Source organism: Coregonus lavaretus (assembly GCF_964263955.1).
Source record: "Coregonus lavaretus genome assembly, chromosome: 36".
Taxonomy (NCBI): domain Eukaryota; kingdom Metazoa; phylum Chordata; class Actinopteri; order Salmoniformes; family Salmonidae; genus Coregonus; species Coregonus lavaretus.
The window spans coordinates 15,253,837-15,278,916 of NC_140023.1; the positions used below are offsets into that span (position 1 = coordinate 15,253,837).

Sequence of the window (25,080 nt, forward strand, 5' to 3'; positions counted from 1 at the left end):
CCCCCTGGTGGACCTCTAGGAGTCCAATGGGTCCCCGTATGGGGGGGAAAGACAGCAGTCTCCGAGGCCAAGTGTAGCCTTCCAGCGCGACGATATACAGCTCAGAGCGGGAGCCTAGTTTGTCTGTCTGTGTGGTAGAGCTGAGGAACGGGCAGGAAGAATGGCTTTCCCAGACACGGCACCATAGCAAGCTGCTGACAGGCTGTCTGTCACGTGGGTGAGGGCTGACAGGAAGGCTGCGGGCGATTTATGAGTACAAACATTCTCCCCTGTCTGCTACTCAAGCAGGCAGGCAGCACACCGACACCACCGCATACTGGGCTAAAACCAACAGTGACGTCCCTACTAATTTGGAGCCGAAGGCCTGAGAGGCCATTCACTGTGACATGGGTATCTACTGTAAGTGTTTCGCAATATGGAGAAAACCTTTGTGTGGCTTGACTATTTTTTTAATGGCCAGAAGGCAGAGGGGGGAGGGGGGCATGGTTCTATTGTGCCCTTGTACAGATGCATTCCTTTTCCTTTTTATGACCTCTACTGTATCTTCCCTTTCGTCCCTTCTCGCTTTCTGTCTCCCCTCCCTCCTCTGCGTCTCTATCTCTCTGATGTCTGGCCATATCCCTGGTGGTCCCACACTGGAGCTATATCAAAGTGGACTGGGTTTATTTGTAGCTGTGTGGCCAGGCTGGGGCTGCCTGAGGACTTCAGGCACAAGGGCCCCAGAGGGGAGTGAGAGGAAAATGCAGACAGACTCACAGAGACCTGCAGAGTCTGTTGTGTCTACAGACTTCTCCATTAATAGCACAGAGACTGTCTGCTCAGACAGACATGAAGCCATTCACTTTCAGGTCAGCTAGTTCATCTACCCTTATTTACCTAAGCAGACGCCCACTGGGAAGTCTAACAGGAGGTTAAAAGATGTATATCCTCTGCCAACACAGTAGAGTATACCTTCAGGTGTACAGCATATCAGATGCATAACATTAAAGTAACTGCCCAGTGTTTAAATGAAATATGACCTATAATTACTTACAATATGAGTGAAATAGTTTTCCTTCCAAGAAATGTTAAGTATGTTAAAAAGCAGCTTTTTTGTGTTGGAATGGTGTGGGCGTACCCCAACAACAAAATGGTGTGGGCGTTTACCGGTCATTAAAGATATTAATGCAAGTAGACCACTGATTGGCCAGCTCATCCTCCTCTAGACCGCTGATTGGCCAGCTCATCCTCCTCAGGGAGATGGCATCATTTTCTATGAGGGAATACCAAGCATGTTATTTAAAAAAATGTATACAGTGGGGGAAAAAAGTATTTAGTCAGCCACCAATTGTGCAAGTTCTCCCACTTAAAAAGATGAGAGGCGCCTGTAATTTTCATCATAGGTACACGTCAACTATGACAGACAAATTGAGAGAAAAAAAATCCAGAAAATCACATTGTAGGATTTTTAATGAATTTATTTGCAAATTATGGTGGAAAATAAGTATTTGGTCATCTACAAACAAGCAAGATTTCTGGCTCTCACAGACCTGTAACAACTTCTTTAAGAGGCTCCTCTGTCCTCCACTCGTTACCTGTATTAATGGCACCTGTTTGAACTTGTTATCAGTATAAAAGACACCTGTCCACAACCTCAAACAGTCACACTCCAAACTCCACTATGGCCAAGACCAAAGAGCTGTCAAAGGACACCAGAAACAAAATTGTAGACCTGCACCAGGCTGGGAAGACTGAATCTGCAATAGGTAAGCAGCTTGGTTTGAAGAAATCAACTGTGGGAGCAATTATTAGGAAATGGAAGACATACAAGACCACTGATAATCTCCCTCGATCTGGGGCTCCACGCAAGATCTCACCCCGTGGGGTCAAAGTGATCACAAGAACGGTGAGCAAAAATCCCAGAACCACACGGGGGGACCTAGTGAATGACCTGCAGAGAGCTGGGACCAAAGTAACAAAGCCTACCATCAGTAACACACTACGCCGCCAGGGACTCAAATCCTGCAGTGCCAGATGTGTCCCCCTGCTTAAGCCAGTACATGTCCAGGCCCGTCTGAAGTTTGCTAGAGTGCATTTGGATGATCCAGAAGAGGATTGGGAGAAATATAACTTTTTGGTAAAAACTCAACTCGTCGTGTTTGGAGGACAAAGAATCCTGAGTTGCATCCAAAGAACACCATACCTACTGTGAAGCATGGGGGTGGAAACATCATGCTTTGGGGCTGTTTTTCTGCAAAGGGACCAGGACGACTGATCCGTGTAAAGGAAAGAATGAATGGGGCCATGTATCGTGAGATTTTGAGTGAAAACCTCCTTCCATCAGCAAGGGCATTGAAGATGAAACGTGGCTGGGTCTTTCAGCATGACAATGATCCCAAACACACCGCCCGGGCAACGAAGGAGTGGCTTCGTAAGAAGCATTTCAAGGTCCTGGAGTGGCCTAGCCAGTCTCCAGATCTCAACCCCATAGAAAATCTTTGGAGGGAGTTGAAAGTCTGTGTTGCCCAGCGACAGCCCCAAAACATCACTGCTCTAGAGGAGATCTGCATGGAGGAATGGGCCAAAATACCAGCAACAGTGTGTGAAAACCTTGTGAAGACTTACAGAAAACGTTTGACCTGTGTCATTGCCAACAAAGGGTATATAACAAAGTATTGAGAAACTTTTGTTATTGACCAAATACTTATTTTCCACCATAATTTGCAAATAAATACATTAAAAATCCTACAATGTGATTTTCTGGAAGAATTTTTCTCATTTTCTCTGTCATAGTTGACGTGTACCTATGATGAAAATTACAGGCCTCTCTCATCTTTTTAAGTGGGAGAACTTGCACAATTGGTGGCTGACTAAATACTTTTTTTCCCCACTGTATATAACATTTCATGGTGGGGGTTTTGAAGGGTACGAGTATAGTCAACAACATTATTTGGGTATGAGTTAACAGAATATGAACTTTTAAAAGTGAGATTATCACTGGGCAGTTACTTTAAATACATACTATGAGAAGGGTAATCATCATGCCATGCACTATTCATAGGTCTCACTTTCAAAATTAATTAACTGTTCAGCCCCATTGTAAAGTGTAAATGGAAGATCATGTGTCTTCCATGGCGAGGGCTGCGAGGCTATTCAGTGGGGGAACATTAAGAGGACCAGATAACAGGTATTCAACAGCTCAGCACACTGTAGATGGCCTCTCCCGTCTGTGGCACTTGTTGTTTCAGCAATTGAAGGGTTCTCCGTTGTGTGACAGTCTATCGCCTTGCTCTGTCATTTCATTTTCTCTCCCACTCCCTGCCTTTATCTGAAATTGCCCTCTGAAAATGAGGCTAATAATTCATTTTAGACAGCGCCGAGCAGCAGGCAATGCTTAACTCTTTATGCCATTACTGCTGTGGCTGCAATTTGAACAATCCAATTGCTGCCCAACTCCAAGCTCCGCATTCCCCACACCCGTACAGCAGATGTGTATGTGTACTGTATATGCCCATAAGGAACAATTGCTGCCTTTTATCCATTGAGATAAAATAACTGAAGAGTAAGAACGTATTTAACATTCAGTGACTTATCTGACTTGAGGCAGCTGACAATGTGAAATATGGTTATTTAGAGAACCCATCTAAGGACTAACATACCATTTCATGTTCTCTTCCTCGCCATAAGCTAAATCTCCAATTACCATAACCAAATCTGGCTTCAACCATAGCGTATCCTTTGCTCAAAATGACAGATATTTTCTCAAACTAACAAGGCAATAGTAAACATGTGGTCCCCCACGAATGATGCATCACCCCACCCTTGGGCCAATTAGTGACAATAATTCAAGCTCAAATGGGACAGGAGATATGCTTGTTCAAAGTTTGGAATTTCAAGTGATTACTATAGCGCCCCCCTTTGGGCCAATCAGTGTAATTTTGTAAATGGCAGCTCTCTGGCAAGATGCGTCATTCACCCAAATTACGTCACAATTGGGCAATTGGTGTCTGATATATCTGTAGTCCTCCCTTCCATTTTCATCGTGGGGGACAATAAAGAACATATAAACTTGAATGCATCTTCCACACGTGTGTTTTTATATGACTCTGTTGACACGGAGTACAGAAGGAGCCTATTCCACAGGGGGAGAGCAGGCCACTGCATAGTGCTGAAATCACATTGGCTCCCATAACGTGAGAAATGGGTGCAGCCCAAACCCCATGCAAAAATAATGACAGGCTGACCTAACTAAAGCGCCGCTACCGTGTCTGTTTGGCAGTGATTAATGGTCGACCCGATCAATCACCAGCCCTGAAATAACAAACAGACCAGTGTAATTGGCTCAGCTGGATCCGCTGACACTAGCTGATGTCGTGCGGTCCACTCAATGAGTAGAGAGAGAAAGTAGAGAGAGACTGTCACAGAACTTTCCAAACCCCGGGTTAAATCGTCCCCAGTCTGCCCCGTGCCAGCAAAGCCATGCCTGGGAGAGCTCAGAAATCTTAATAACGAGCCGACGACACTTTCATTAAAAAATAAAATTAATTTGTGAAATAACATCTTTAATGTGTTTGAGGACTTTGCTTCCCACCACAGAATCAATGGCTGGCAAAGTGCTGGAAAGGCCTCAGACTCACAAAATCATCACTTAGTAAATACTAGCTGATTTGAGAGCAGAGGTTTGGGACAATATAGTTCTGCCCTATGAGTTAAGATGACTGTTTTTCAGCTTCTCTTGACACATCATAAAGTCACCTGGTGTTTCAGGTACACATCCAAGCCTCCAAAGGCTTTAATTTAGTATGATGTGAATATCTGTGGGTAGAGTTTCAATAAAGTCATCTGTCAGTCCAGTAGCTAACCTTCCTAAAGGGAGGAATGTGTTCCTATGAAGCTTAGGATGAGTTAATACAGTAACAGGATGGGGTACCTTTCCAGAAATAAATCTCTCACTGTTGCCGCTTGCTACAGACCCCCCTCAGCCCCCAGCTGTGCCCTGGACACCATATGTGAATTGATTGCCCCCCATCTATCCTCAGAGTTCGTACTGCTTGGTGACCTAAATTGGGATATGCTTAACACCCCGGCCATCCTACAATCTAAACTAGATGCCCTCAATCTCACACAAAATATCAACGAACCTACCAGGTACAACCCTAAATCCGTAAACATGGGTACCCTCATAGATATCATCCTGACTAACTTACCCTCTAAATACACCTCCGCTGTCTTCAACCAGGATCTCAGCGATCACGTGCTTTATTGCCTGCGTCCGTAACGGGTCCGCGGTCAAACGACCACCCCTCATCACTGTCAAACGCTCCCAAAAACACTTCAGCGAGCAGGCCTTCCTAATTGACCTGGCCCAGGTATCCTGGATGGATATAGATCTCATTCCGTCAGTAGAGGATGCCTGGTTGTTCTTTAAAAGTAATTTCCTCTCAATCTTAAATAGACATGCCCCATTCAAAAAATACAGAACTAAGAACAGATATAGCCCCTGGTTCTCCTCAGACTTGACTGCCCTTGACCAGCACAAACACATCCTGTGGCGTACTGCATTAGCATCAAATAGCCCCCGCGATATGCAACTTTTCAGGGAAGTTAGGAACCAATATACACAAGCAGTTAGGAAAGCAAAGGCTAACTTTTTCAAACAGAAATTTGCATCCTGTAGCACTAACTCCAAAAAGTTTTGGGACACTGTAAAGTCCATGGAAAATAAGAGCACTTCCTCCCAGCTGCCCACTGCACTGAGGCTGGGAAACACTATCACCACCGATAAATCTACAATAATCGAGAATTTCAACAAGCATTTTGCTACGGCTGGCCATGCTTTCCACCTGGCTACCACTACCCCGGCCACCAGCTCTGCACCCTCCGCTGCAACTTGCCCATGCCCCCCCCGCTTCTCCTTCACACAAATCCAGACAGCTGATGTTCTAAAAGAGCTGCAAAATCTGGACCCCTACAAATCATCTGGGCTAGACAATCTGGACCCTTTCTTTCTAAAACTAGCCGCCGAAATTGTCGCAACCCCTATTACTAGCCTGTTCAACCTCTCTTTCGTAACGTCTGAGATCCCCAGAGATTGGAAAGCTGCCGCGGTCATCCCCCTCTTCAAAGGGGGTGACACTCTAGATCCAAACTGTTACAGACCCATATCCATCCTGCCCTGCCTTTCAAAAGTTTTTGAAAGCCAAGTCAACAAACAGATCACCGACCATTTCGAATCCCACCGTACCTTCTCCGCTATGCAATCCGGTTTCCGAGCTGGTCATGGGTGCACTTCAGCCACGCTCAAGGTCCTAAACGATATTATAACCGCGATCGATAATAGACAGTACTGTGCAGCCGTTTTCATTGACCTGGCCAAGGCTTTCGACTCTGTCAACCACCGCATTCTTATTGGCAGACTAAATAGCCTTGGTTTCTCAAATGACTGCCTCGCCTGGTTCACCAACTACTTCTCAGATAGAGTTCAATGTGTCAAATCGGAGGGTTCAATTCTTGGGCCGACTCTTTTCTCTGTGTATATCAATGACGTCGCTCTTGCTGCTGGTGACTCTCAGATCCACCTCTACGCAGACGACACCATTTTGTATACATCTGGCCCTTCATTGGACACTGTGTTAACAAACCTCCAAACGAGCTTCAATTCCATACAACACTCCTTCAGTAGCCTCCAACTGCTCTTAAACAATAGTAAAACTAAATGCATGCTCTTCAACCGAACGCTGCTTGCACCCGCCCACCCGACTAGAATCACTACTCTCGACGGGTCTGACCTAGAGTATGTGGACAACTACAAATATCTAGGTGTCTGGTTAGACTGTAAACTCTCCTTCCAGACTCACATTAAGAATCTCCAATCCAAAGTTAAATCTAGAATCGGTTTCCTATTTCGCAACAAAGCCTCCTTCACTCATGCTGCCAAACATGCCCTCGTAAAACTGACTATCCTACCGATCCTTGACTTCGGCGATGTCATTTACAAAATAGCCTCCAACACTCTACTCAGCAAATTGGATGTAGTCTATCACAGTGCCATCCGTTTTGTCTCCAAAGCCCCATATAATACCCACCACTGTGACCTGTACGCTCTTGTTGGCTGGTCCTCACTACATATTCGTCGCCAAACCCACTGGCTCCAGGCCATCTATAAATCACTGCTAGGAAAATCCCCGCCTTATCTTAGCTCATTGGTCACCATAGCAACACCCACCCGTAGTCTGCGCTCCAGCGGGTATATCTCACTGGTCATCCCCAAAGCCAACACCTCCTTTGGCCGCAATTCCTTCCAGTTCTCTGCTGCCAATGACTGGAACAAATTGCAAAAATCTCTGAAGCTGGAGACACTTATCTCCCTCACTAACTTTAAGCATCAGTTGTCAGAGCACCTTACCGATCACTGCACCTGTACACAGCCCATCTGAAATTAGCCCGCCCAACTACCTCATCCCTATATTGTTATTTATTTTGCTCATTTGTACCCCAGTATCTCTATTTGCACATCATCTCTTGCACATCTATCATTCCAGTGTTAATACTAATTGTAATTATTTTGCACTATAGCCTATTTTATTGCCTTACCTCCATAACTTGCTAAATTTGCACACACTGTATATATATGTATTTCTGTTGTATTTTTGACTTTGTTTTGTTTTACCCCATATGTAACTCTGTGTTGTTGTTTTTATCGCACTGCTTTGCTTTATCTTGGCCAGGTCGCAGTTGTAAATGAGAACTTGTTCTCAACTGGTTTACCTGGTTAAATAAAGGTGAAATATATTTTTTTTTTAAAGGGTAAAGGAGGAGTGCTACTCACCGTGGATGGGGTTGTGTCCCACCGTCAGCGGAATGGGTCTGTCAGGCTGGTGTTGGAAATGCGTCTGGGAGTGTGTGGTGTGTGTGTGGTAGTACTTGGGCTTCAAGACAAACTGCTGGCTACCAGGTCGGATTCTGGAAAGGGAGAAAAAAAACACTGTCAAACACTGTAAAGAACAATTTCATCTATGTAGTGAGTTCTGAAACTTGTAACATACAATCATAGGGTTAAATCTGCAAAATGAACAAAAGCAAAGGGTGAAATAAATATTTTGCAGGAACTATACTTGATGACTGTATCAACGCTTTGACCTTTATGAGCAATCCCAAGGCCCACACCTCCTATGTGAAGATGATGGGGGGCTACGGGGCTTAAATCATGTCGTCAGTCGTCTCATGTCCTTCCACTCAGAGAGAGGGACATGAGACAAGAGCACTGCCCTGGTGAGACGGGTGAGGAAACACAGACACATCCTCAACACTGTGGGAGGGAGGGGGGGCTGTTCCAAAACAACAAGACGGCCCTGTAGTCCCCCTGACAAGGCCCAATCAAACATGACACACAGAGTAAAAGAACAACAGGGGAGTATGGAGAGTAGAGTGGGGGGGTGAGTGGGCTAGAAGAGGAGGGTGAGGATAATATAGGATTGAAGAAGGACAAAACCCTCCAAACACAGCCGTGCAAAGCCTCTACTCCTAACCACTCTGTAAATGTCCCTGTGACTGGTTTACACGAGAGGAAGAGAAATCTGGTAATCTGGTGCTGAGCAATATTGCCAGAGACAGCAGTAGTAGAGTTGTTTTTCCTTTACAGCATAACGTATCAAATTGTCAGCTGCCACACTAAAACCACTCAGACAGGTCTGGGTCATGGAAACAGAGGTCAAGGGACAAAAATACTATTATTTGTGTTAGGGGAGAACAGAGCACAACAACATGGGTGGTGTTGAGAGCCGTTTCTAATAGGTCATAAAGGGGGAGGATAATGAGACAAAACATTGGAGATGTACAGACTTATCAGAGGTCTGAACAATCTTCATATGCCTACAGGAGACAATGTACTGGCCAAGAAATAGCTTATCAGTAGCAGAGGCAAAGTCAAGTCCCTGTTTCCATTAAAAAACGATGTATTTCATTTAAATTGTATTTCAACAACAGCTTGCTAGTAGCCTCCTTCAAGCTACTGCAATAAGTAATGTATAGGTTTCACTTAAGGACCAAAGGATTGACAGCCGTCCCATATAGATTGCAAAATAGTTGGGAAGAGATTTTTGACGTACCGATTCCATGGTATAGTGTTTATGAACTGACACGCAAAACGACACCGGATTCAAAAATTAGAATCTTTCAATTTAAATTATTATAAAAAATTATTGCTACCAATAGAATGTTATTTATATGGGGGATACAATCTTCCCAGCTCTGCAGATTTTGCTGTGAAGAGACAGAATCATTAGATCATTTGTTTTGGTTCTGTCCATTTGTAGCTTGTTTTTGGACACAGGTCCAGGAATGGCTAAAGGATTGCAATATTTACCTGGAGCTAACCTTGCAGATAGCATTACTGGGTGATCTGAAAAGTCATAGTCAATTGATCAATAATATAATAATAATTTTAGCAAAAATGTTTAATTTTAATTCACAATCTGTAGAAGCAATGAGAATAGAAAGGTTCAGAACTTTTGTAAAACATCACAGTACGGTTGAAATATATATGGCAAATAGAAATCCTATATGGATGGTGTTAAGAGATAGATGGGAGGTATTGAATGGAGTTGAAGGATGGGACTAATAACAAATAACAACTAATAATAACAAGATAACTAATAATGTAAGCATACTGTGTCCATAATAAGTATATAGGTTGTATGTTGGGAGCTTTTGGGAAAGAGCACAGTTAGAAAGATATGGCATATAGAAGCAAACCGGATGGACATCATGAAAATGATCGGAGAGGTTGATAGTAGAAGAAGTTCAGGAGCAAAAACAACTAAAATAGAATTATTGTAAAATGTACTGTGTCCATAAGGTGTAGATAGTAAGTATAGGCTGGAAGTAGAGGCCTGGGCATTGTTGTTCACTAATTTACCCCAAGTAGGGAAAGGATGGCGGGGTTGAAAAGTATTAAAGGGGAGTATATATATAAAAAACATGGGGGATTGGAAGTGATGCAGGCAATTACATTGATAGAAGTTACAATCTATCTGCAATATTAAGCTGATCTACCCCCAGAATTTTTTTTTTTATAATAATAATAATAATAATAATGTATACACATCTAACATGAAATTAACACACTTGTGACAGACTCGTACTATGCCCTCCAGTCCCACATTCAAGTCCTAGCAACAGACAGACAGACAGACAGACAGTGAGGTTGTCTCTCCAGGCCACCCATGGCTGTGGGCTTGACCTTGACTGTTAACCCCTATGTGATCATCTCATCTCATGTGAGTTCATCTCCATAGTTGACTCCTCCCTTTCCTCTTCTTCATGTTCATTCCTCCCTCTCTCTCATGCACACTCACACACTATCAAACACTGGGACTTCAAGGAATCTGAATGGATCTCATCTTTTGTTTTATACTAAGGGGTGGAGTGTGGCAGGGGGGTTGGGGGGGTGGCATCAGGGGCTGAACACAGCAGCACTAACACTTGGCACGGCTTCTCATGTGCCTGCTTTCATCCCCCACCACCCATTCCCCCACCACCAATACAATCATGGTGGGGTAGACCGTCACAACAAACCAATATTTGGGTTTCTTTGTTACTAGACCGTGAGTTGTAAAACAAAGCATGGGCCATAGGCTACAGTATGCATAACTGGTAGCTATTTGCCTTGCCACGGCCTATTCACCCCGCTACCATCTAGAAGGCAGAGACAGTACAGGTGCATCAAAGTCGGGACCAAGAGACTGAGAAACAGCTTCTATCTCCAGGCCATCAGACAGTTAAACAGTCATCACTAGCCGGCCTCCGCCCAGTACCCTGTCCTGAACCTTAGTCACTGTTCTAGCTGGCTACCACCCGGTCCTCAACCCTCCACAATAGAGACTGCTGCCCTATGTACATAGAGTCATTGAGCACTAGTAACTTTAATAATGTTTACATACTGTTTCACCCACTTTATATGTATATACTGTATTCTAGTCATGGATCATCCTATATAACCTTTTATTAAACATTTTCTGGATTATGTGTGTATTGTTTATTTTTTATTGCTAGGTATTACTGCACTGTTGGAGCTAGAAACACAAGGATTTCACTGTGCCTGCAAGTCTGTGTATGCGACCAATAAACTTTGATTATATTTTGTTCTGTTATTCATTGATTATGGGTTTCTATGTGATGGCGTTTGATTGGCTGTAATTTCAGTTGCTGACAAAATCAAACACTTTTATGCTCATACAGTACATACCTCCCTTTATAACATACATAATTGTAGGCCTATATATACACAATATTTGGTATGCTTGCTACTGTATCTATGTGGATTAGATAGGATAAGGTTGGTTTTACGTAGGAGCAAAACTAAATTGAATTGAGAGAGAGAGTATTTCACAACAGTACTACTCAGTTGTCTTTCTCTTCTGTCTCTCTTTCCAAATGCCCTGTGGCGATCTAATCTGCAGCGTCTGCCATGCTCAAATGCCTGTCTGATGTAATGTGTTTGAACAAAGGAGAAACATATTCCAGCCCCCCGGTCACATCAAAGCCCTACTTGGAGAGCAGACTAAAAAGTGACAGTAATTCTCCCCTTTTTTTTGAGGGAACATTGCCACAACAACCCTCAGACAACGGCACCAGTGGTGTAGTGGAGGGTAAACACAAGTAAACACAATTTCCCCACTTTTTTTCATTGCACAACAGTTTACCCACCCTTTGCAGAAAAACACATTAAAAGTATAGGGAGCATTACTTTTCCCACCGCGACCGGCGATCAAAACTTACCCACCTATTTTTGTTAACCACTGACTTGCACAGAAACAGATTTTTCACTTTAAAATGTACAGTGCATTCGGAAAGTATTCAGACCCCTTGACTTTTTCCAAATTTTGTTACGTTACAGCCTTATTCTAAAATGGATTAAATTCTTTTTTTTCTCCACATCAATCTACACACAATACCCCATAATGACAAAGCGAAATCAGGTTCTGAAATCTTTGCAAATTTATACAAAAATTAAAAACATAAATACCTTATTTACATAAGTATTCAGACCCTTTGCTATGAGACTCTAAATACATTGAGCTCAGGTGCAGCCTGTTTCCATTGATCATCCTTGAGATGTTTTTACAACTTGATTGGAGTCCACCTGTGGTAAATTAAATTGATTGGACATGATTTGGAAAGGCACACACCTGTCTATATAAGGTCCCACAGTTGACAGTGCATGTCAGAGCAAAAACCAAGAACACAGTGGCCTCCATCATTCTTAAATGGAAGAAGTTTGGAACCACAAAGACTCTTCCTTGAGCTGGCCACCCGGCCAAATTGAGCAATCGGGGGTGAAAGGCATTGGTCAGGGAGGTGACCAAGAACCTGATGGTCACTCTGACAGAGCTCCAGAGTTCCTCTGTGGAGATGGGAGAACATTCCAGAAGGACAACCATCTCTGCAGCACTCCACCAATCAGGCCTTTATAGTAGAGTGGCCAGACAGAAGCCAATCCTCAGTAAAAAAGGCACATGACCGCCCGCTTGGAGTTAGCCAAAAAGGCACCTAAAGGACTGACCATGAGAAACAAGATTCTCTGGTCTGATGAAACCAAGATTGAACTCTTTGGCCTGAATGCCAAGTGTCACGTTTGGAGGAAACCTGGCATCATCGCTACGGTGATGTATGGTGGTGGCAGCATCATGCTGTGGGGATGTTTTTCAGCGGCAGGGACTGGGAGACTAGTCAGGATCGAGGGAAAGATGAACAGAGCAAAGTACAGAGAGATCCTTGATGAAAACCTGCTCCAGAGCACTCAGGACCTCAGACTGGGACGAAGGTTCACCTTCCAACAGGACAACGACCCTAAGCACACAGCCAAGACAACGCAGGAGTGGCTTCAGAACAAGTCTCTGAATGTCCTTGAGTGGCCCAGCCAGAGCCCGGACTTGAACCCAATCTAACATCTCTGGAGAGACCTAGGGCTGTGGAGGTCACGAAATTTCGTCAGCCGGTGATTGTCAAGCAAATAACTGTCGGTCTCACGGTAATTGACCATTAATTAACAAACACATTTAGCATCTCCTGGCTTCCACACATAGCCTACAAGCCACTGATGCAGACCTTTGGAACATCTACATTAAAAAAAAGTCTAATAAATCCATGTAATATAGCCTACACCTTCACAATAAATCCATTATTTATTTTAGACAGGTCTAAAGAAACATGATATGAAGAAAATGTTTTATATTTCAAAAGAACAGAATAGCATACTCTGAGTTGTCCTTATGTTAGGTCCTGATCTAGCTATGCCAAATGGCTGTGGGCTACACTAGTTCATTTAGCAGACAAGATTTGCTTAGAATTCCGTGGCATTATTTTATATTATTTTATAGCATGAAGAATACAATTGAACAAAGCTGAATAAAATAGAAAGAATATTTTCTCCAAACGATTTGTGGGAGTGCGCAAATGCGGCTATTCTGTGTTGAGCGGTTCACAAAGAAATACAGTGGGGGAAAAAAGTATTTAGTCAGCCACCAATTGTGCAAGTTCTCCCACTTAAAAAGATGAGAGAGGCCTGTAATTTTCATCATAGGTACACGTCAACTATAACAGACAAAATGAGAAAAAAAAATCCAGAAAATCACATTGTAGGATTTTTAATGAATTTATTTGCAAATTATGGTGGAAAATAAGTATTTGTTCAATAACAAAAGTTTCTCAATACTTTGTTATATACCCTTTGTTGGCAATGACACAGGTCAAACGTTTTCTGTAAGTCTTCACAAGGTTTTCACACACTGTTGCTGGTATTTTGGCCCATTCCTCCATGCAGATCTCCTCTAGAGCAGTGATGTTTTGGGGCTGTCGCTGGGCAACACAGACTTTCAACTCCCTCCAAAGATGTTCTATTGAGATCTGGAGACTGGCTAGGCCACTCCAGGACCTTGAAATGCTTCTTACGAAGCCACTCCTTCGTTGCCCGGGCGGATCATTGTCATGCTGAAAGACCCAGCCACGTTTCATCTTCAATGCCCTTGCTGATGGAAGGAGGTTTTCACTCAAAATCTCACGATACATGGCCCCATTCATTCTTTCCTTTACACGGATCAGTCGTCCTGGTCCCTTTGCAGAAAAACAGCCCCAAAGCATGATGCTTCCACCCCCATGCTTCACAGTAGGTATGGTGTTCTTTGGATGCAACTCAGCATTCTTTGTCCTCCAAACACGACGAGTTGAGTTTTTACCAAAAAGTTCTATTTTGGTTTCATCTGACCATATGACATTCTCCCAATCCTCTTCTGGATCATCCAAATGCACTCTAGCAAACTTCAGACGGGCCTGGACATGTACTGGCTTAAGCAGGGGGACACGTCTGGCACTGCAGGATTTGAGTCCCTGGCGGCTTAGTGTGTTACTGATGGTAGGCTTTGTTACTTTGGTCCCAGCTCTCTGCAGGTCATTCACTAGGTCCCCCCGTGTGGTTCTGGGATTTTTGCTCACCGTTCTTGTGATCATTTTGACCCCACGGGGTGAGATCTTGCGTGGAGCCCCAGATCGAGGGAGATTATCAGTGGTCTTGTATGTCTTCCATTTCCTAATAATTGCTCCCACAGTTGCTTACCTATTGCAGATTCAGTCTTCCCAGCCTGGTGCAGGTCTACAATATTGTTTCTGGTGTCCTTTGACAGCTCTTTGGTCTTGGCCATAGTGGAGTTTGGAGTGTGACTGTTTGAGGTTGTGGACAGGTGTCTTTTATACTGATAACAAGTTCAAACAGGTGCCATTAATACAGGTAACGAGTGGAGGACAGAGGAGCCTCTTAAAGAAGAAGTTACAGGTCTGTGAGAGCCAGAAATCTTGCTTGTTTGTAGGTGACCAAATACTTATTTTCCACCATAATTTGCAAATAAATTCATTAAAAATCCTACAATGTGATTTTCTGGATTTTTTTCTCTCAATTTTTCTGTCATAGTTGACGTGTACCTATGATGAAAATTACAGGCCTCTCTCATCTTTTTAAGTGAGCGAACTTGCACAATTGGTGGCTGACTAAATACTTTTTTTCCCCACTGTAGGTACTCCTACATGCTTAATTTAGAGTTATTAATGTAACTTTAGTTGTTCTACAAACGTTGGGCTATATGTTTTGATTTTTAATACATTGTAAGGCTGCATGATGCGACTCAAATTATGATTTGAAAAAAGTTGCTTGAAAAACATGAGCTCTGCTTTGTTTTTTGCGCAGGCAGTACACACTTTATCAGTCTCTCATTCACAATTTGACAAGCACTTGATAATGCCTCGAATTTCACGGTGGCATCCCCTTTGTGTGGCCGTAATGCACCCTAAAAAAATCCATAACTTTTGCAGCCAGTGGCCGTTGTGCCGTTGGCCCGGAGTGCTGCGTTGTGCCCTTCTCTCTGAGTGCTGCGCGCTCCGAAGCACCTCTCACTCACATAGCTCTCCATCACATGATAAGGTCTTTCTCACAGGTTACAAGTGAAGACCGACACATCGGGGACACAACTACGCACATCCTTATCCAATTCCGAGGTGCATATTGAAGATATTGGAAGAACTGTCCACATGTACTTTGTCAGCCAACAAGATGTGTAGGCTTAACGAACAGCAAAAGCACTAGCCTATGTCAATCTACTATCCCCCATAGTACAAAAGTTGACCTATTCTATTCTGTGCGAGAAATAAATATTCCAAACATAGTCTGGGACAATTGTGGGATGCGATAGATCCCAAATTAATACAACCACTAGCATGACATTTACATAAGTATTCAGACCCTTTACTCAGTACTTTCTTGTACTGAAGACTCGAGGCTGTAATTACTGCAAAAGGTGCTTCAGCAAAGTACAGAGTAAAGGGCCTGAATACTTATGTAAATGTATTATTTCCGTTGTTTTTTATTTATACATTTGCAAACATTTCTAAAAACCTTTTTTTTTTTTTTTTTGTTGACATTATGGGGAATTGTTTGTAGATTGATGAGGGAAAAAAATAATAATAACACATTTTAGAATAAGGCTGTAACATAACAAAATGTGGAAAAAGTCAAGGGGTCTGAATATTTTCCGAATGCACTGTATGTCAAACAAAAACCAATGATTGCAAAGTTAAACAAATAAGTCTATGCACAATTTCCACCAACATTTTTATAAAAACAGATTTACTTAAAGAACAGTGAAAGAGCCAGCAATGCCACACACTGGAGAGTCTATCTCCATTCAGAATGGACAACCTGTATTGTATCCTCTAGTGTCTTGTTTATACTTATAGTTTTGTTTCACTGGAGTTCAGAAGGAGAGAGAGGACAGACTATGAGGTAAATGTGCACTTGCCTAATAATCAAAGTTGTCTGTGAGAGACATTTTACGGGTCACCCATCAACCAGATTCTGTGCCACCCAGGGCCCAGATGGGCCAAGAGAGACTTTTCCCAGGGTTACCCTCAACACAGACAAAAAAACCTTTACGTTTATTTCTTCATCAATAAAACTCAGTGTCTTTCTTTCCCCTGATTTAAATGAGACGGGAACACATGCAGTAAGTACTGGGAGCTATGTGTTAAGCTCTTCCACATGCTCCTATTTGGCCCATTGACTTTGGCAAAAGGTGCAGCTCTTACCCAAACCGTCTCCAACATGGCAATTACCTCCACAGAAAAACACAGAGGATTAGATTAATTCAATTGGAATTGTTTTAAGAATGCAATTTAAAAAGTTTGGGTGCAGTACAAGGTCACCTTAGTCGATCTCGACACAAGCTAAATATATTTTGATAAAGAAAACATTGAGCTTGATTAAACTGTTCTACTTTAAAGGAGTAGTTCACTATTTTACAACTTGATGTTAAATGGTTCCTCACCCTAAAAGTAGTCTATGGGCCAAGAGAAACTACAATCCATGTTTCAGTTTTTTTTTCTCCAATGGAAGTGATGGGGGCATGTGTCCAAAAAGAATGTCAAAATCACCTGAAAGCAATTCAAATCAACTCCATATTTGGTTTGATGTTACTTAAAGGTGATTTGGCCATTTAAAAAAAATGACATGGTCATTTCCATTGATTCTTAGCTTGTGGTGGCTAAACTTAGCTGAAGTTTGTAGTGGCTCTTTAAGAAAACTGAACCATGGATCACAGTTTATCCTGGCCCATAGGCTACTTTCAGGGTGAGGAACCATCTAACATCAGGTTGTAAAATAGTGAACTACTCCTTTAACAGTAAACCTGATCAGCAGCTGTGAACTGATAGTCCCACCTATTCTCAAAAGATGTTCAATGGTTTCTGCATTGGTTGCTTAATGTACCTCTTTTTAAGGGACATGTCAACTATATGGACGATTTAGACCTATAGAATACCACCCACCAACCTTTCTGCTCTACCCCAGGTGTAAAGATTCTGTTTTATCATTCCTAATTTACAAGATCATAACTCACTTAGGCCAGCTGGCCAAGCTTCAGTTGGATTGAAATAGAAGAAAAACAACAGTGAAAACATACAGAACATATAAAAAAACAGGGGAACGTTTTTACAGTCAAGGTTGTCCGTTTACCAGACCCATGAATAAAATGCATACTTACTGTACAGAAAGTAATGATGGGCTACTGTTCTTGTAAAGTTCCCGCTCACTAACTTCACCAACCCCAAGGAGCATGGAGGGGACTCTTGGCCTTGAGACAATATCAAAACACTGGGGTGTTGAAAACCTGATACAAATCACAGTTTCAAACAATTTGCAGGACAAATGATTTCCATGTAGGGAGAGGGACTGATGGTTGCTTGCCATTTATTTTAATTTTTTTCTAGCAATGTGGTTTTCCTGCACATGAAGACTTGAGAAGTGAGGAATGCTGGTGTGGAACAAGTGCTGAGGCCAGTTGGCAGGACATGAGCGTCTCGCAGACGACATCCATCAAAGCAGAGATTTGTCATGTTATCCCGATTGAGGGGACTGCTGGTCTCAGCCTCTCTCTCTCGACTGTGATTGGTGAGGTGATACCTGTGACCTCTGGAGACAGACAGGCCAACCCACCCAAATGGAGGCTCACTTCTCACAAGTTTCTACAGCTCCAGCTTAAAAAATGGACACTGGGTTGTATTTCAAGACAAAACCAACAAGTTAGGGAACCTAAAGAGTTCAGCACGTGTGCAGGACTGCTTCAAGACATCGCCCCTCATAAAAATGATCAATGAAGACAACATATGCAGAAACATTGTGTCTGGGGCTGTAAGGATGCAAATACACAGGGGAAAACCATGCTTTTGCATACCTGAAGTTTGGAAATAATAAAATATATAAGAGTATATTTTTCCATGGATTACTGGCAACTTAGATACAGTATCCAGCAAGTCTGTAAAAACAACTTGAAAACAACCTACCAAATAATTAGTCATGTGACAATGCCATTTTACTGTTGGCATGGAACACAGGTAGACTAGCGGTTAGAGCGTTGGGCCAGTAACCGAAAAGTCGCTGGTTGAAATACACGAACCGACAAGGTGAAAAAAACTGTTGATGTGCCCTTGAGCAAGGCACTTAACCCTAATTTGCTCCAGGGACGCCATACTACTATGACCCTGTAAAACAACACATTTCACTGCACCTATCCGGGGTGTATGTCACAACAAAAACAAAAAACATTTCAGTATATGCTCAGCAATTCATAACAAGAACTAACTAATAACATTGACTAGAGAGCCATTAAAGATGGACTCCAGCGATATTTGAATTGGCTGTACCTCTGTTTACCACCACGAGTCACCGGTTAACATTGTGGTGTCCTCATCTTACTATCTGGGAAGCTGTCATTACAGAAACTGAAAGACGTCCTCCGGCGATTTAAAAAAATCTTCCCAATAAGTCCAGAACGCCAGCGAAGATGGGTGGAAAGGCTATGAAAGACGTCGGACCTAAAAAGGCCACGCGTAGACGAATCCTTCAACTCTAACGTTAGTGAAGGATCTGATAGTACTTTTCATCTGGATGAAACCATCACAGACGCTGAGGACGGACAAGAAAGGTACGCTAGCTCAACCTTGCTGTTGTGATGAGTAATATGTTTGCCTTGGTGTAAATGTTTTGCCCTGGTCATCTAAAAACTTTTGGATATTTAGCTTGCTAGCAAGTTTTACAGCTAAAAGCTGTCTTTTAGTTGGTTATACCTAGGCTTGCTGTAGTTGCCTTTGCTCGCTAAACAAAGCATGATAATGGATACGCGTTTGCAAAATACCTGCATAATTGTGGTCCATTGCAAAACAATGCAAAACAACATTGCCTCGCAAATGGGCAAGCTAGGTAGCTAGCTATACACACACAACGACCTGCAAGGTGTTTGTCTGGCATGTACTAGATACAATACCTATTGTCCAAAGATTATGCTAACTAACCCCATTTACCTGTTGTGTCATGATGCCTGATCACATGATGTGTAGTAGACCTGAACCTACTAGTTAGGCTTTATCACAGAACAAGGGTTAGTTCTAAAAAATCTTTGGCTTTATGTCGTTTTTTGCTTTTATTTCAGGTCACCGTTTTGCACTTGGCTACTAAGTACATAATCTATGAAGACTGGTCCTCTGCAGTTATTCCGTTCTTGACCTGTATGCTCCCCCACCTGTAGCCTAGATAAACCCACAGTAGGCACCCTAGTCATTGTGTGTGTCAGCAGCCACAGCATTCAGTGGTGGATCCTTTGTCAAAATCAATAAGGGACATATTTACTCACTTACCAGTATTCAACTTGGTGTTTATGTAATCTAGATTTCATTGGTTTCTGATGGCCTGCCTTGTCCCAGTTCCTCTCAGCGCTGCAGGTGAAGACTAGCTGCACACTACGACCATCTCAGCAAACTGCTAAATCTTACCATCTATTGGCAGTGGAAGACTGACTAAAGGGCCCTCATTCAGCTGGATTCAAAGCAAACTTCTATTACACTTGGTGGGGACATGAGAGCTGACACACCAGGTAGACACCACATGCACCACACTACTATATACTGTGCATTCAGAAAGCATTCACGCCCCTTGACCTTTTCCACATTTTGTTGTGTTTCAACCTGAATTTAATATGGATGAAATTGAGATTTTTTGTCACTTGCCTACACCCAATACCCCATAATATCAAAGTGGAATTAAGTTTTTCAAATTTTTATAAATGAATAAAACAATGAAAAGCTGAAATGTCTTGAGTCAATAAGTATTCAACCCCTTTGTTATGGCAAGCCTAAATAAGTTCAGGAGTCAAAATGTGCTTAACAAGTCTCATAAGTTACATGGACTCAATAATAGTGTTTAACATGTTTTTTTTTATGACTACCCCATCTCTGTACCCCACAAATACAATTATCTGTAAGGTCCCTCAGTCGAGCAGTGAATTTCAAACACAGATTCACCCACAAAGACCAGGGAGGTTTTCTAATGCCTCGCAAAGGTCGGCACATATTGGTAGATGGGTAAAAAATTTAAAAAGCAAACATTGAATATCCCTTTGAGCATGGTGAAGTTATTCATTGCACTTTGGGTGGTGTATCAATACACCCAGTCAATACAAAGATACAGAAGTCCTTCATAACTCAGTTGCCGGAGAGGAAAGAAACTGCTCAGGAATTTCACCATGAGGCCAATGATGACTTTAAAACAGTTAGAGTTTAATGGCTGTGATAGGAGAAAACTGAGGATGGATCAACAATATTGTAATTACAACACAATACTAACTTAACTGACACAGTGAAAAGAAGGAAACCGGTACAGAATAAAAATATTCCAAAACATGCATCCTGTTTGCAACAAAGCACTAAAGTAATACTGCAAAAAATGTGGCTAAGCAATTAACTTTGTGTCCTGAATACAAAGTGTTATGTTGGGTGCAAATCCAATACAACACATTACTGAGTACCACTCTCCATATTTTCAAGCATAGTGGTGGCTGCATCATGTTATGTGTATCCTTGTAATCGTTAAGGACTGGGGAGTTTTTCAGGATAAAAAATAAACGGAATGGAGCTAAGCACAGGCAAAATCCTAGAGGAAAACCTAGTTTAGTCTGCTTTCCACCAGTCACTGGGAGATTAATTCACCTTTCAGCAGGACAATAACCTAAAACACATGGCAAAATCTACACTGGAGTTGCTTACCAAGAAGACAGCGAATGTTCCTGAGTGGCCGAGTTACAGTTTTGACTTAAATCTACTTAAAAATCCATTGCAAGACCTGGAAATGGTTGTCTAGCAATGATCAACAACCAATTGGACAGAGCTTGAAGAATTCTGAAAATAATAATTGCCAAATGTTGCGAAATGTAGGTGTGCAAAGCTCTTTAGAGATTTACCTAGAAAGACTCACAGCTGTAATCACTGCCGAAGGTGCTTCTACAAAGTATTGACTCAGGGGTGTGAATACTTATGTAAATGAGATATTTCTGTATTTCATTTTCAATAAATTTGCTAAAATCTCAACAACAAAAAATGTACGTTGGCATTATGTGGTATTGTGTGTAGATGGGTTAGAAACAAATATTTAATCAATTTTGAATTCAGGCTGTGACACAACGTGGAATAAGTCAAGGGGTATCGAATACTTTCTGAAGGCACTGTATGACAAGGTCTTTATGATTTGCCTTTGTAAAGTAAACTCAGTGTACCATATCACCTCTATAGTGCAAAATATGGAAGCTATACATCAAGGGGCTTTACAACTGGCAAAGTACTGGGCCTCCGACTTGTTCAGGTGAAATAATCATATTTTATTATCTATATTCTAAAGCTGTAGATATACAGCTTTGTAGTAGTTTCATAACCTTTTCTCCTCTAGAGCAATGAAGTTGGCAACAGCATCCGCATCGAGAAGGAAGGACTGGTAAGAAATCTGCGTTTCCTGGAGGGGGAGAATGTGAAAATAGGCGCCATTGTCACCGAAAGACACCCTTCGATCCAGAAATACCTGCGAGAGTAACATTATTATGACTCTTGGCATACAGCAAAAGGTGTGTACATGAAAGGAATTGTAATTCGAATGTGAACATCAAGTAACAATAGCCTGCTAACAGGTGCCATTAGGTAGGCCATTGTTACTTTCATGTTCAGGGACGATTAGGTTAGGGCATCGAAAGAACAAAGGGCATTCATATTCTCTAAGATGAAGCTGCAGCACCTCCAGTGAGGAAGCCCTTCCGTCTATCCCTGTCTGTCCCCTGCTGTAGTGGCAACTCCAGCCTGTTGAGTTGCTATTGAGCTTTAAGTGGCACTCCAGTCTCCCCTTCACCTCATTTAAAACCTGATTTACTTAACATCTCAATAGGTGGTCCAAGTCATGACATAACACAAGTGGGGGGGGTGGGCCTTTCCTCTTTTGTCCTCTGTTGCTCCTCTTTGTCCCTCAAGCAAGAGGGGAGGCCATTGACATCATAGATTTCCATCAGATTAACTCCTTGAATGCCCTACTCCTTGCAGTTTGCAGTTGTGTCTAAAAAAAACATTATTTTGCTCAAAGCATATTTTTTTACCCTTTAGTGTGTGTACTTTACTGTTTATACTTGGGATATCGCTTTTCAACAGTAAAAGTTCAAAAATCGCTGGAGGACATCTTTCAGTTTGCATAATGACAGCTTCCCAGTGAGTAACATAAGGACATCGCAGTGCTAGCTGTGCCACTAGAGATCCTGGTTCGAATCCAGGCTCTGTCGTAGCCGGCCGCGACCGGGAGACCCATGGGGCGGCGCACAATTGGCTCAGCGTCGTCCAGGGTAGGGGAGGGAATGGCTGGCAGGGAGGTAGCTCAGTTGGTAGAGCATGGCGTTTGCAACGCCAGGGTTGTGGGTTCGATTCCCACGGGGGGCCAGTATAAAAAAATTAAAATAAAAAAACAATTCTAAAAAATTATAATGTATGCACTCACTAACTGTAAGTCGCTCTGGATAAGAGCGTCTGCTAAATGACTAAAATGTAAATGTAAATGAAAAACAAATGATAGTCCCACTAAGCGCAAACCATATGGGATGGCGTATCGCTTCAGAATGCTGTGGTAGCCATGCTGGTTAAGTGTGCCTTGAATTCTAAATAAATCACTGACAGTGTCACCAGCAAAGAACCCCCACACCATCACCTCCTCCTCCATGTTTCACGGTGGAAACCACACATGCGGAGATAATCCGTTCACCTACTCTGCGTCTCACAAAGACACGGTGGTTGGAACCAAAAATCTAAAATTTGGACTCATCAGACCAAAGGACAGATTTCCACCGGTCTAATGTCCATTGCTCGTGTTTCTTGGCCCAAGCAGGTCTCTTCTTCTTATTGGTGTCCTTTAGTAGTGGTTTCTTTACAGCAATTCGACCATGAAGGCCTGATTCACACAGTGTCCTCTGAACAGTTGATGTTGAGATGTATCTGTTACTTGAACTCTGTGAAGCATTTATTTGGGCTGCAATCAAGGCAAAGGGTGGCTACTTTGAAGAATCTCAAATATAAAATATATTTTGATTTGTTGAACACTTTTTTGGTTACTACATGATTCCATATGTGTTATTTCATAGTTTTGACGTCTTCACTATTATTCTACAATGTAGAAAATAGTCAAAATAAAGAAAAACCCTGGAATGAGTAGGTGTTCTAAAACTTTTGACTGGTACTGTATATGTGATGGGATGTATAGACATTATGGACAGTATGTGGATAGAATGTGGTATATCTGTAGAATACGTAGGATAGAATAGAATATGTACAGCAACAGTTGAATAGGATGGCCTTGACTAGAATACAGTATTATAAATATGAAATGAGTAAAACAGTATGTAAACATTATTAAAGTGACCAGATTAGGACGGTTCAACAATGATGGTCCGTCCACCTCTGGTGGAGTCATTTTAGACTGGATTATTTTAAAGTGATTTTGTTGCAGCCAAAGTGTGCGTCAGAGGGCTGCTGCCGTTTAAAAATAAATACATTACTGAGAGTCCCCGTCCCTCTGGGCTCAGTGCCAGCAGGTAAAAAGTGGGCTACAGTGAAATGGCTCACTGTGAGGTCTGAATTTAACGCCTCATTAAATACCACAATAAAGGGACTGCAGCATTGCTCAGCAGCCCCAGACACACTGGGGGAATTATTCATTGTAGCAGTCAAATTCAAAAATGGGGTTTGGAGCATAGACGCAATAGACGGCATAGGCGGCTATCCAAATAGCTTTTCTACTGACTCAAGTTTTTTTCTTTGGTGAGACTGAGGTTGCATGCATTGTGACCTCTAGCCAGCATGGGCCTCATGTCGCTTTGCGTTGAAGTGTGGTGAAAATAGGCAGTAAATCTATTTGAGCCGGCTCTTCTGGCAAGTGTGGAGGTAAAAATAAAAGTCAATCTGAATAGATTTCCTCTGTTTGGCCAGCTGCTAGCTTAGGAAACGACTGGCAATTCCATCGTCTAATATTTAAACTCCAAACGGGATATGATTGCCCAAGGGCTGGTTAGAGGCATATTTCACATCATTTATCTTTCCAAATAGGTCAGTTATATACAGTGCGCCCATCTACTGAGTGTGTAAATGCCAGAGCTTGCTTGCAGTCACATGGGGCATGTGCTCTGAATTCTGATCACGCAGTATGACTTTATTAAAGATAAGCAGCTTATCGCTGCTTAGTCCCAGGGATGGAAACATACTCAGAGATAGCAGGGAGATTGTTCAAATGAATCTAGAGGATTCTCCGGTGTTAACAATGCACAACATAATGACTAATGATCATTTATCTCTTTACAAACACATCAATTCAATGCTAAATGAAAGGTAGCTGCCACTGCGTAAGTCATCTGAAATAGCTTTTACATTGTCAATGGCTCCACACAAACTCGGAAAATACCCTGAAAGCACTTCATATCAGGAAAAAAGGATATCTGAGGGCGGAATGACTCTTTGAAAATTATTTGAAATGGGGGAACGCAAAAAAAAATTAAGGCATTTCGGTCTAGATTCAAATCGACTATAAAATCCCCTAATAATTTCTTACGTCAATCTCGACTACAGAAACCTGGCAGGGCACAAGCAGCTAATCTGCATTTTAAATTGAGGGGAAATTAAATGAGAGAGGCTATTTTCATCTTTACAAGGCATGACTGA

At 42.3% G+C, this 25,080-nt stretch overlaps 1 protein-coding gene across 1 annotated transcript in view; it reads right to left on the reverse strand.

The window, feature by feature from the left end:
* Nucleotides 1–25,080, reverse strand: part of LOC311110871 (latent-transforming growth factor beta-binding protein 1-like) — a 154,240-nt gene that overhangs the window by 113,143 nt on the left and 16,017 nt on the right. The window contains exon 4 of the mRNA XM_084153471.1: nucleotides 7,808–7,941. Within this exon, the coding sequence (XP_084009597.1) occupies nucleotides 7,808–7,941 (134 nt within the window). The remainder of the gene's footprint in view (nucleotides 1–7,807; nucleotides 7,942–25,080) is intronic.